Raw genomic sequence first — 14575 nt, 5'->3', positions numbered from 1 at the left:
ACAATTAGCACCTATCTACATGCAATAACGGTCTGATCACTGGGACCCCCACCCATCGCGAGAATGGGGTCCCAAACCCCCCATTCCTCGTCACTGCACCCTGCACAGTAAGGAGAATCTTGAATGGAGCGGCGGTCAAGCATGCTCCCGCTGCTCCATTCAATGTCAGTGGGACTGACACAAACAGTCAAGTGATGTACTTGGCTGTATTCATCATTTCCATAGACTTTATGGTAAAAAAGCAAAAATTGTTTGGGAACCAAAGCAAATAAAAAAGTTAATCCCCCACATGTGCAAATTGATAAAAAGAAAGGACCATCACTTGTCTTAAACCCTTAAGGACGCAGCCGTGTTTTGGCCTTAAGGCTCAGAGCCCTTTTTTTAAATCTGACATATTTCATTTTATGTGGTAATAACTTCAGAATGCTTTTACCTATCCAAGCGATTCTGAGATTCTTTTCTTATGACACATTGGGCTTTATGTTAGTAGTAAAATTTGGTTGATACAGTGAGTGTTTATTTGTGAAAAATATCAAAATTTAGAGAAAATTTTGTACAATTTGCATATTTTTTAATTTAAATGTATCTGCTTGTAAGGCAAATGGTTTTACCACCCAAAATAGTTACTAATTAACATTTCCCATATGTCTACTTTATGTTGGCATCATTTTTTGAACATTCTTTTATTTTTATAGGGTGTTACAAGGCTTAGAACATAACCAGCAATTTCTCATATTTCCAAGAAAGTTTCAAAAGCCTTTTTTTTTTAGGTACCAGTTCAGTTCTGAAGTGGCTTTGAGGGGCCTATGTATTAGAAACCCCTATAAAACTAGACCCCTCAAAGTATTCAAAACATCATTTAGAAAGTTTTTTTTAACCCTTTAGGCGTTTCACAGGAATTAAAGCAAAGTGGAGGTGAAATTTGCAAATTCCATTTTTCTTGCAGAAATTACATTTTAATCCATTTTTTCTGTAACACAGAAGGTTTTACCAGAACTACCAAATATGTATTGCCCAGAATCTGCAGTTTTTAAAAATACCCCACATGTGGCCCTAGTGTCCAAGTGGACTAAAACACAGGCCTCAGAAGCAAAGAAGCACCTAGTGCATTTTGGGGCCTCTTTTTTATTAGAATATATATTTTAAGAGGTCTTGTGGTGCCAAAACAGTAGGAATCCCCCGAAAACTAAATATTTTCCAATAATATGTAGTTTTTGCTCAAAATTTCTTATTTTTACAAGGAATAAAATAGCACTTTTTGTTGCCCTATTTCTCCTGAGTGCAGCAAAACCCATTTGTGGTGATAAACTGCCGTTTGGGCCCGTGGGAGGGCTCAGAAAGGAAGGAGCGCTATGTGTTCTTTGGAGTCCAGATTTTGCCTGATTGGTTTTCGGGTGCCATGTCGCATTTGCAGAGCCCCAGATGTACCAGTACAGTTGAAACCCCCGAGAAGTGACCCTATTTTAAAAACGACACCCCTTAAGACATTCTTCCAGAGGTGTAGTTAGCATTTTGACCCCACAGGTACTGTGTAAAAGATAATGCGCAGCAAATGGTGCAGAGTGAGATTTGCAATTTTCTATATATATATGCCATTTCAGTGTCCGATATATTGTACCCAGCATGTGCCAGCGTAGATTCCCCCACATAAACTGTAAAGTGGGTTCTCCCGGGTACGGCAATACCCTACATGTGGCTGTTATTAGCTGGCTGGGCACACGGCAGGGCTCAGAAGGAAGGACCACCATTTGACCTACTGGAGCTTTTCTGGTGCTAAGTCATGTATGCAGAACCACTGAGGTACCAGTACATTTTAAACCCCGAGAAGTGACCCCATTTTAAAAACTACACCCCTTAAGACATTCATCTAGAAGTGTAGTGAGCATTTTTACCCCACAGGTACTGTGTAAAAGATAATGCGCAGCAGATGGTGCAGAGTGAGATTTGCAATTATATATATATATATATATATATATATATATATATATATATATATATATATATATGACAATTCAGTAAAACATGATTACAGTACGGGACAGTTGACCAGCAGCGAGGCAGGGACTGCTAGCGTCTTACATAAGTATGATGATAGGAGCCCGGCTCCCTGCACTGTGTTCGGTCTGGTACTTGCGGCCGAAATACGTCCGTCAATTACGGACGTAATGACCTCGTGTGAACATACCCTTACTCGGCAGGTACTGGTGGAATTGAAGCCTCCCTTTAAAATGTACCAGGGACTCATCAACAGTAATGCACTTCTCGGGGATGTATGCTTGGGCCAACCGGGCACTGAAATGGTCTAATAGGGGTCTCAGTTTATAAAAACGGTCAAAACTGGTATCATCTCGGGGTGGGCACTGCTAGTATTGCCTCATAACGCATCCTGGACATGACCATGCGGTATATCGGGGTGTGGTATAACATGTCTGTACTCCAGTAGGTCCTAATGGATGGCTTTTTCAGAACCCCCATGTTCAAGAGCAGTCCCCAGAATTTGCCCTACTCTGCTGCGTCTACAGAAGTCCATCTGTGGGATTGGGCATAAAATGATGTGGGGTTCTTTGTTATATACTGTTGGGCATATGAATTTGTCTGGGACACCATAAGCTCTGTAAATTCATCCGTGAAAAAGAACTTGAAAAAGTCCATCTCACTGAGCCCTGCCGTATTAAATTTTATCCCTGGAATGCCAGTGTATTCAAGGGCTCGTAATTGTCTGGTATGGTGGTCAAAATGGGGTCACTTCGCTCGGAGGTTTCAACTGTTGCGGGGTCACTTCTCTCAGGGGTTTTAACTGTGGTGGAGGTCCTGGGGCGTCTCCTAGGGGGTCTCTCCTCTTCATCACTGGATGAGGTGGTTGATAAATAAAAGAGTCTCGCCATCTGACGAGTCTTTCTCAGAGGCAAGAAAAGCATAGGTCTCTTCGGCAGAAAATTACCTTTGGAACATATTCTATTATTTATGTGTCACACGTGTAAATTGTGTGCTTAGACACGTGCAAAATGTGTTCTCTTGCACAGGCAGAGCGTGTGTGCTTGACAAGAACAAAATAAAAGTATACTTTTATTAGTACTTTTGTTAGTACTAGTAGAAGCAATATACTGCTACCTAAAACTTTTTTATTTTGTTTTCATAGAACGATTTCCTGACACTAACATACCCTAATACTAGCTCAGATGCTGCAGGTAACCAAGTATCTAAACTTTTTTTTAAAATATATATATATATATATATATATATATATATATATATATATATATATATATATATATACACTACCGTTCAAAAGTTTGGGGTCACTTAGAAATTTCCTTATTTTTGCAAGAAAAGCACAGTTTTTTTCAATGAAGATAACATTAAATTAATCAGAAATACACTCTATACATTGCTAATGTGCTAAATGACTATTCTAGCTGCAAACGTCTGGTTTTTAATGCAATATCTACATAGGTGTATAGAGGCCCATTTCCAGCAACCATCACTCCAGTGTTCTAATGGTACATTGTGTTTGCTAACTGTGTTAGAAGGCTAATGGATGATTTGAAAACACTTGAAAACCCTTGTGCAATTATGTTAGCACCGCTGTAAACAGTTTTGCTGTTTAGAGGAGCTATAAAACTGACCTTTCTTTGAGTTAGTTGAGAATCTGGAGCATTACATTTGTGGGTTCGATTAAACTCTCAAAATGGCTAGAAAAAGAGAGCTTTCATGTGAGACTCGACAGTCTATTCTTGTTCTTAGAAATTAAGGCTATTCCATGCGAGAAATTGCCAAGAAACTGAAGATTTCCTACAACGGTGTGTACTACTCCCTTCAGAGGACAGCACAAACAGGCTCTAACCAGAGTAGTAAGAGAAGTGGGAGGCCCCGCTGCACAACTGAGCAACAAGACAAGTACATTAGAGTCTCTAGTTTGAGAAATAGACACCTCACAGGTCCTCAACTGGCAGCTTCATTAAATAGTACCCACAAAACGCCAGTGTCAACGTCTACAGTGAAGAGGCGACTCCGGGATACTGGCCTTCAGGGCAGAGTGGCAAAGAAAAAGCCATATCTGAGACTGGCTAATAAAAGGAAAAGATTAATATGGGCAAAAGCACACAGACATTGGACAGAGGAAGATTGGAAAAAAGTGTTATGGACAGCCGAATCGAAGTTTGAGGAGTTTGGATCACACAGAAGAACAGTTGTGAGACGCAGAACAACTGAAAAGATGCTGGAAGAGTGCCTGACGCCATCTGTCAAGCATGGTGGAGGTAATGTAATGGTCTGGGGTTGCTTTGGTGCTGCTAAAGTGGGAGATTTGTACAAGATAAAAGGGATTTTGAATAAGGAAGGCTATCACTCCATTTTGCAACGCCATGCCATACCCTGTGGACAGCGCTTGATTGGAGCCAATTTCATCCTACAACAGGACAATGACCCAACGCACACCTCCAAATTATGAAAGAACTATTTAGGGAAGAAGCAGGCAGCTGGTATTCTATCTGTAATGGAGTGGCCAGCGCAGTCACCAGATCTCAACCCCATAGAGCTGTTGTGGGAGCAGCTTGACCGTATGGCACGCAAGAAGTGCCCATCAAGCCAATCCAACTTGTGGGAGGGCCTTCTGGAAGCATGGGGTGAAATTTCTCCCGATTACCTCAGCAAATTAACAGCTAGAATGCCAAAGTTCTGCAATGCTGTAATTGCTGCAAATGGAGCATTCTTTGACGAAAGCAAAGTTTGAAAAAGAAAATTATTATTTCAAATAAAAATCATTATTTCTAACCTTGTCAATGTCTTGACTATATTTTCTAGTCATTTTGCAACTCATTTGATAAATATAAGTGTGAGCTTTCATGGAAAACACAAAATTGTCTGGGTGACCCCAAACTTTTGAACAGTAGTGTATATATTTTTATATATATTGCTTTTTTTGTTTTTATAGAACGAGTGGACTTCCCTGACACTAAACCTAACTAGATTTTATGTGAACTTCCCTGACACTAAACCTTACTACAGCGACTATTCCCTGACACTAAACCTAACTGGATTATTCTGAGCTTTCCTGACGCTAAACCTAACTACGGTGACGGGTGCCTGACACTAAGCCTATCTAGATTATTCCGAGCTTTCCTGACGCTAACAACTGATTTTATGTGAACTTCCGTGACGGTAAACTTAACTACAGTGATCGATCCCTAACGCTAAACTTAACTGCGGTGACGGATTCCTGACGCTAAGGGTATGTGCACACGAGAACTGTCTTTTACGTCTGAAAAGACAGACTGTTTTCAGGAGAAAACAGCTGCGTCGTTTCAGACGTGAAAGCTCCTCGCATTATGCGAGGCGTCTTTGACGCCCGTAATCTTGAGCTGTTCTTCATTGAATTCAATGAAAAACGGCTCAAATTACGTTTCAAAGAAGTGTCCTGCATATCTTCTTTGACGAGGCAGTCATTTTACGCATCGTCGTTTGACAGCTGTCAAACGACGACGCGTAAATGACTGGTCGTCGGCACAGTACGTCGGCAAACCCATTCAAATGAATGGGCAGATGTTTGCCGACGTATTGTAGCCGTATTTTCAGACATAAAACGAGGAATAATACGCCTTGTTTACGTCTGAAAATAGGTAATGTGAACCCAGCCTAAACCTAACTAAGGCATAATTTACACGAGCGTAATATACGCGCGTGCTTTCACACGTGTCGTACGCACCTATATTAGTCTATGGGGGCATGCAGACAGTCCGTGAGTTTTGCGCAGTGTGAGTCCGCTGCGTAAAACTCACGACATGTTCTATATTTCGCCATTTTTCGCGCATCATGCACCCATTGAAGTCAATGGGTGCGTGAAAACCATGCAGGTCACACGGAAGCACTTCCGTGCGAACTGCGTGATTCGCGCAACAGCTGTTAAACTCTGAATGTAATCAGAAAAGCACCACGTGCTTTTCTGTTTACAAACATCCAAATGGAGTGTCATAATGATGGCGGCTGCCTGAAAATCATGCAGCCGCGCATCATACACTGATGACACGGAGCTGTTAAGTGCATTTTGCGCACGCAAAACGCTGCGTTTTTTGCGTGTGCAAAACGCACATGCTCGTGTAAATCAGGCCTAACTGTGACTGATTCCTGACGCTAAATTCACTGACGCTATACCTAACTATGCTTTTTGACGGTTCCCTGACACTAACTAACCCTAATACTAAACTATCTGCTGACTTTCTGAACTGACTTTTTTTCTTTTTATTATATTTTATAAAGAAAAAAATAAATAAAATAATAATCCCCAGGGACAAAAATGTGGCCCTGAAGACTCAAAAGTGGTCAGTGATAGAGATCACTGACCAAAAACGTGGGTGACAAGGGGAACACAACGACAGCAGTGGGAAGTGGAAGTGGATAGAAGGTGGGAAAATTTTTCAAACTACTGCTACGCTGTTTTTCTCTAAACTAAACTGCACTGCCTCACGCCACAACCGCTCTCAACGACTCTCAAACTCCAACAGAGAGCGGGTGCGGCAGGATCTGACGTCAGAGCAGGAAATTACATATACGATCACTGCTATTGGTCCGTCGTTACTAACTAACCAATAGCAGCGATCGCGGAGGCGGGACCACTACGATTGGTCCCTGCACACTGAGCTGTGATAGCCTTCTGATGAAACGCCGGGGGAAAATGGTGATGCATTTTCCTCTGGACTTACTATTCCAGTGCTGAGCGCGAAGGATGCACTTAGCGCGACGGAGTAGTACGTCGCTGAGCGCGAAGGGGTTAAGGAGTTTTCAAGTATACATATGTTTTTTTATTTTTTTTATTTAGCCCTCTTATTCTTGAAGAATAAGGTTTATTTAGATGAACGTAAAACTCGTCCTTGTGCTGTGCGTGAAAATCACGCACAGCACACTGACCCATTGATTTCAATGAGGCCATTCACATATGCAGGAGTTTTCACGCAGCTTGTGTCCGTTGCGTGAAACTCACTCCATGTTCTATATTGATGCGTTTTTCACGCACCTACGCGCCTATTGAAGTCAATGGGTGCATGAAAATCACGCGTGATTTGCGCATCAATTCCATTGAAAAAAAAGATGTGCTTTGTGAGTGCGTGAAAAACGCATGCCACTCGCATTGCACACTGATGCATACCGCAATACACACGGACCAGATTCACGCACGTTTTTCACATGCGTCAATCTGATACACTCGTGTGAATGTAGCCTCAGAGAGCTTTTCAATTTCATATTTGTAAAAAAGTGACTGCCTGCTTCACCTATGGTACCCACAGGACTGAGCACCGCTGCATGTATACATTGCAGTGCTCAAGTCCATACAAGCCCCCCTCACTGTATGTGCAATATACAGGACAGATTTGAATTTCACAGAGAAGCTTTCCTTGTTGCAGCCGTGTCCCATATGAATCATAAAATGTACGCATATCTGCAATACGTATTGTCTTATCTCCTGTCATGTCTGTTTAGTAAATACTTGTATTCATGATAAAATAACAATTCTGGAGGATCGTGTCTGCTGGCTGTTCCTCTGTTATTCATCCTGGAAATATATAAATAAATTGACAACTGCGTGTTATAATCCCCCTTGTCAATGGGGATGTGTCCTTACACACTCTGACAGTGGCAGACTGCGTGGGAACCCTACCTATGAACAATTAGAATTTCAAGACCCACTGCATACATTTCAAGGAGGAATGGCACACAGTTCTAAGAAAAGATGCTCCAGCATTGGTATTTAATTGGCATTAAAAGTATTTCTGAAAACAGACATGTTAGGAGAGCTGACAAGTCCTCTTTAAAGTGGGTGTATGGTTTCCAAAAACCCTATTAGGGAATTCTGAGTTAATAAAGGGGTCACCTGTTCAGGACCCTCATCTGTTAGCCAGAGCAGATAAAGAGTTTGTCTTTTTGGAGGAGCTAACAGCCAATTAATTTCCATGGAACTTTTGTAATTCTTTATTTCCCCTGTGCTGGTGCTGCAGGGAAATTGAACACTTGCTGTCAGGTTCCCTCACAGATTGCTGCTGAACACTTGGGGTCCCAGCACCTAGAAGACCTCTGTTATCAGTTTATTGTCAGCGAATATAGTCAAAACAGCAAAGCAGATTATTTGCAAAGTAGCTCAACATTTGTGTAGATAATGTTGCAAATGTGTTCCTAGATTTCTGTTTCAATAATGATCATGTGAAGTGGTGCCCTCTAATTTTCAGTAATGTTGTATCGCTATTAGCTGCTGTATTACAGTTCAGTCACTTTACTGACTAACGTTTTTTCCCTCCTTGATAGACTTACATTAAGGTTTCTCAATGTTGGACAATTAAAGGGACTTGCGTTAAGGTAGGCCATGATTATGTATTCTGCCATTAAATGTACATGAATAATTACGCTGACTGTATGTAATGTCATATCTCTCTTCATTGTTACCTGTCACAATGAATTTGTTCAGCCAGAAAAGGCTATGACTTCCCCAGATATGATTGTGCAATGTTTAGATTAAAATTTGGTTTGGATTAGGCTTCATTCACACTGTGGTATTTTGGTCAGAATTGTGCATCAGTATTTGTGAGCCAAAACCAGGAATGAAACCTACACAGAGAAAAAGTGTTTCCAGGCGTATTTCGGGGGAATAAACTGTTTTTGGAGCTGTTTTTCATAGGGTCAATTAATAAACAGCTCCAAAATCGTCTAAAAACGGTTTCGGCTTCAAAAACAGCTGAAAATCAGAGGCTGTTTTCCTTCAAAAACAGCACCGTAATTTTCATCCGTTTTAATTTCTGCGTGTGAACCTAAGGGTGCAGTCACACGTTGCAGTTTTTTTTGCAGAAATTTCTGTGACTTCAGTTCTATTCTTCTAAATAGGATTGTCTTGGCAGCAGGTGCATGGATTTGTACACAATCCACACAAATGAATGGAACTGATTTTCAACATCTGCTTTGTGTGACTGCAGCCATGTGGAAAGATTTGCCCTTCCATATTTTGGACCAAATCCTGTTTTTTTTAAATAAAAACCGATGGAAAAATACTGACCAGAGTACTGCCGTGTGAAAGTAGGATGGGCTAAATCAGTGGTGGGGCCTAATTTACTCAGTTTTCCATTTTCACAATATAGGGACTTGAGGGCTTAAAGAGGCTCTGTCACCAGATTTTGCAACCCCTATCTCCTATTGCAGCAGATCGGCGCTGCAATGTAGATAAGAGTAACGTTTGTTTTTTTTAAAAACGAGCATTTTTGGCCAAGTTATGACCATTTTTATATTTATGCAAATGAGGCTTTCTAAAGTACAACTGGGCGTGTTTAAAGTAAAAGTACAACTGGGCGTGTATTATGTGCGTGCATCGGGGCGTTTTTACTAGCTGGGCGTTGTGAATGGGAGTGTATGATGCTGACGAATCAGCATCATCCACTTCTCTTCGTTAACACCCAGCTACTGGCAGTGCACAGACACAGCGTGTTCTCGAGAGATCACGCTGTGACGTCACTCACTTCCTGCCCCTGGTCCTGCATCGTGTCGGACGAGCGAGGACACATCGGCACCAGAGGCTACAGTTGATTCTGCAGCAGCATCAGCGTTTGCAGGTAAGTAGCTACATCGACTTACCTGCAAACGCTGATGCTGCTGCAGAATCAACTGTAGCCTCTGGTGCCGATGTGTCCTTGCTCGTCCGACACGATGCAGGACCTGGGGAAGTGACGTCACAGCGTGATCTCTGGAGAACACGCTGTGTGTCTGTGCACTGCCAGAAGCTGGGTGTTAACGAAGAGAAGTGGATGATGCTGATTCGTCAGCATCATACACTCCCATTCACAACGCCCAGCTAGTAAAAGAAGTAAAAACGCCCAGATGTACACACACAATACATGCCCAGTTGTACTTTAGAAAGCCTCATTTGCATAAATATAAAAATGGTCATAACTTGGCCAAAAATGCTCGTTTTAAAAAAAAACAAAAAAAAAACTTTACTCTTATCTACATTGCAGCGCCGATCTGCTGCAATACGAGATAGGGGTTTGAAAATCTGGTGACAGAGCCTCTTTAAAAGTATAGAACTATAAAGTAAACGTTATATGATGATATAATGGATCAAGACAGAAAGTAGCTCTGTATTAGGCTGGGTTCACACGTGGCGGAATTTCACTTAAATTCCGCTGCGGACACTCCGCAGCGTTAATCCGCAGCGGAGCCGTTTCTCCATTGACTTCCACTTTAATTTAGCAGTGTTCGTTTAGACGATGCGTAAAATTCCGCTGCGGAGCATAGGCTGCGGAGCGGAATTTGGTGTCCGCAGCATGCTCTGTCTGTTGCGGAGCAGTGGCGGACTCATGGCGGAATTTCTCCATTGACTTCAATGGAGATTCTAAATTCCGCAATGAAGTCCGCAGCTGTCATGCACATGTTATGTGTGCTGCGGATGCGTCTTGCTTTTTTAACTTGACATTTCTTCATTCTGGCTGGACCTATGTATTTTTAGGTCTACAGCCAGACTGAGGAAGTCAATGGGGCTCCCGTAATGACGGGAGCGTTGCTAGGAGACGTCTGTAAATAGTCACTGTCCAGGGTGCTGAAAGAGTTAAGCGATCGGCAGTAACTGTTTCTGCACCCGGGACAGTGACTACCGATCCCAATATACAGCAACCTGTAAAAAAATATAAGTTCATACTTACCGAGAACTCCCTGCTTCTGTCTCCAGTCCGGCTTCCCAGGATGACGTTTCAGTCTAAGTGACGGCTGCAGCCAATCACAGGCCAAGCACAGGCTGCAGCGGTCACATGGACTGGCGCGTCATCCAGGGAGGTCGGGCTGGATGCCGAAAGAGGGACGCGTCACCAAGACAACGGCCGGTAAGTATGAAATTCTATTACTTTCACTAGGGAAAGTGCTGTCCCTTCTCTCTATCCTGCACTGATAGGTAGAAGGGAAGCACTTTTCCCGCAGTCCGCAGCAGCTAGTCCGCATCAATTTTCTGCACATTTTGGGCAGATCCGCAGCCGTAATCCGCAACCCGGATTAGGTGCGGGATTGATGCGGACAGTTGCGGAGGAAATCCGCCACGTGTGGCCATGCCCTTATATGATTATAAGAATGCCTGATATTGTAATGATGCTTGTGTAACCCAATAAAGATTTAAGGAAGAATTGTCACATTGTAGTAAAGAAATAACATTTGTATTCCCTTTACATCTAAGTAGGATTTGCCCAGTGGTTTCTTCATTGTTAGGCCTTGTTCACACAGTGCAGATTTGATGCAGATTTTGCATGTATTTTTTTTACGCCAGGACGGAACCTAAACAGAAGAAATATATAAAGAAACTACTTAAAGTATCTCTTCTTCTGGATCCAATTCTAATTTTCGCTTAAAGGGGTTTTCCAGCTTCTGACAACTCATGACCTATCCACCGGACAGGTCATCAGTACATGATCTGCGGGGGTCCGACACCCTGGCCCCACACAGATCACCGGACGTACAAGCCGGAAGCAGTTAGCTCCGGCCACGGAATAGCAGCCGAGCTGCGGTACTGCAGCTCTGCTCCTATTCAAGTGAAGAGGAGCAGACCTGCAGTTCTGCAGCACAGCCGCTATGCTATGTACGGAGCCAACTGCTTCCGGGCTCTGTCCATAGCATTATGTTCCACAACATCCGGTGCCAGTAGGCCACCGGCGCGGCTTATCGGTGCGGGGTCCGGGTGTCGAACCCACACCGATGACATACTGAAAACATGATTACAGTACGGGACAGTTGTCCCGCAGCGAGGCAGGGACTCCTAGCGTTGTACATAACTATGATGCCAAGAGCCCGGCTCCCTGCAGTGTGTTCGGTCCGGGACTTGCGGCCGAAATACGTTCCGACCGAACATGCTCGTGTGAATCCAACCTTAGGCCGGACTTACACGCGCGTTCGTTTTGCGCGCGCAAAAAACGCGTTTTGCGCGTGCAAAAGGCACTTAATAGCTCCGTGTGTCATCACCATATGATGCGTGGCTGCGTGATTTTTGCACATCCGTCATCATTATGACACTCTGTTTGTATGTTTGTAAACAGAAAAGCAAGTGGTGCTTTTCTATTTTCAATCATACTTTTTACTGCTGTTGCGCGAATCACGCGCGTCCCACGGAAGTGCTTCCGTGTGGTGCGCGTGATTTTCACGCACCCATTGACTTCAATGGGTGCGTGATGCGCGAACAACGCACAAATATAGGACATGTCGTGCGTTTCACGCAGTGGACACACGCTGCGCGAAAATCTAGGACTGTCTGCACGACCCCATAGACTAACATAGGTCCGTGTGAGGCGCGTGAAAATCACGCGCGTTGCACGGACGTATTACACGTTTGTGTAAATCCGCCCTTAGTGTAGTTCTTGCCCTGTTGGCTAAATACATGGCATTAGCATATAGGGCGCCAGTATATTTTGGGGAGGGCAATATCTCAGAAATAGCAGGGACCCAGGAACAAAAGAAAATAAATGGGTCCGGAATCAGGGAGACAGCAGAATTCAGGTCAGATAAACAGTTTGCATTATATGAGCTAGTAACGGGTCCTCTTTAAAAAATACATGCAAAATCTGCATCAAATCTGCGCTGTGTGAACAAGGACATAGTGTGACAACTGTCTAGTGTGTTATTTTACATATAGATATTATATGTTCTGCTATGGAAAAATGCATATTCGTATTCACATAATGTGTTAGTGCACTTTACACTATTTTTTACTGTACTTTGCACTCTACATTGTGATTGTTCCAAACACACAGCCTGCTCTGTCCTTGACACTAAAGGGGTACTCTGATAAATTGTGTTTATAACATCAGTCAGGGTATACAACTAAGACCCCCACCGCAAACTATAAAAACCGAGTCTCAATGTTCCATGGAGAGATGGTTGTGAATGAGTTAGAACAGATCTGTCACATATACGTGCTGCACCCTCTGGGGGCAGTATTATAGCATGATGCCGTGCCGGTTCATATAGTTTTTATTAGGAAATCAGGGAGTGGAGTTTGTATTTGTAAACCATGAAAACCTCTGTGTAGCCATATAAATTCAGAGACATATGGCGGTCTAGCATGAGCAGCCTATGGGCTCCATTACAGATCTGTACAACACAGATCCATGTTCGGGAGACCTTGTCTCAACGTTTTAGTAAAGTTTAAGTCTTTTTTTTGTATTTGCACTTCCTTCAGGATGTGATGTTTTTATTGCCACTTCTGCCATTATCATAATAGCTTACAGTATTTTATTAATTTAATAGTATTAAAAACTAGAAATCCATGGGTTTATATGGCTGGAAAGTTTGCTTTGGAATTTTACTGCCAATGAACTTTCAAGCACTCTGGACATGTTATTTGAGAGTACCGCTCTGAGTTATAGTTATGTAATAACATTTCTTGAAAATCTGCCTATATTTTATAACAGGATTTTACATGGACGTCATGGGCATTAGTCTAGTTATTCATAGTTCTCGTTTTTCTCTCTTCTTTTGCCCACACGTCCTTCTTAATTGCTCTTTCATTTCAAATACATATATTAGATCTTATAATAAAGAACACTTGATATTTGGATAACAATGTTTTGTGTAATTAACCCTTTTATGACCAGGTGTTATGGTACTTTACCTTTTGGAATTCTGCATTTTTTTTCTTAGTCTATTCCAAGTACATAGGTTTCTTATTATTTAAAATTAGAGCTGATATCAATACATTTTTGGAAATTAATATTATTCTGGAAAAAATTATCAAAAACAGGGAAAAATATATATTTTGCTAATTTTTTCATGTTTTATTTTAAGGTCGTTTGTTCAATGAATAATATTTACCCCAAAAATAAATCCTTTATTTCTCCTGTACATGGTGATGCTGAATCTGTGTACATAGGGTAACTCATGATGTCGCTTTAGAACCGATAACTAAGTCCCCATTTTAGTTTTACATGTTTAGACATAAATGATAATCATTCAGGTACAATTTTTTTATTTATTGAAGGTGAAGAGCTGATAGGACCATGGTAGAATAGGCAAAAATTGTTGACTTGGGGTAATTATTGTATGTTTGGGGTAACCTACATTCTGCATGATATGAACGGATTAATGTCTAAGCCCTGAATCCATGTGTGTGTTACGCAGAATGTCTAATATTGATGTGTGTTCTAAGAAGTGTGCACTTTTGTATTGTGGGAGGGGGATTTATTTTAGTATCATTCTTTTTATTATTTTTTATACAATGTACTATATAAATTAATTCTTTTTTTATTTTTTTTACAATAAAGACTCAGGTTAGCAGGGAACACATGATTATTTATGTCCCCAACAGTCATTTACAGATCATTGATAACAGTGATTGAATGGTAACAGCCCATTATAAGACATTTACCAGTGATCTGTATACAGAGACATGCAGAGAAGAGGCAGATTGTGTCTTATTTGCATGCCCCTGAAACCTCTCTGCCCATGAAATCCCTGTGACATCACTGATGATGTTGAGGGGTTCCCTAACAACTGCCTGAAGCAAAAGTAGCTGAATATGAGCACTGTGTTCCTGCTTTTTAGTGACAGGGAACTGATTATTTCAGTTCCCTAA

General features: G+C 41.9%; 1 protein-coding gene across 1 annotated transcript in view; it reads left to right on the top strand.

Annotated features, from left to right (window-relative positions):
* Positions 1-14575, top strand: part of LOC142745423 (V-type proton ATPase subunit S1-like protein) — a 71655-nt gene that overhangs the window by 22997 nt on the left and 34083 nt on the right. Inside the window, exon 5 of the mRNA XM_075854858.1 lies at positions 8293-8343. Within this exon, the coding sequence (XP_075710973.1) occupies positions 8293-8343 (51 nt within the window). The remainder of the gene's footprint in view (positions 1-8292; positions 8344-14575) is intronic.

This window comes from Rhinoderma darwinii, chromosome 1 (genome assembly GCF_050947455.1).
Source record: "Rhinoderma darwinii isolate aRhiDar2 chromosome 1, aRhiDar2.hap1, whole genome shotgun sequence".
In the NCBI taxonomy this organism is placed as follows: Eukaryota; Metazoa; Chordata; class Amphibia; order Anura; family Rhinodermatidae; genus Rhinoderma; species Rhinoderma darwinii.
This window is presented reverse-complemented; position numbering and strand designations above follow the sequence as displayed.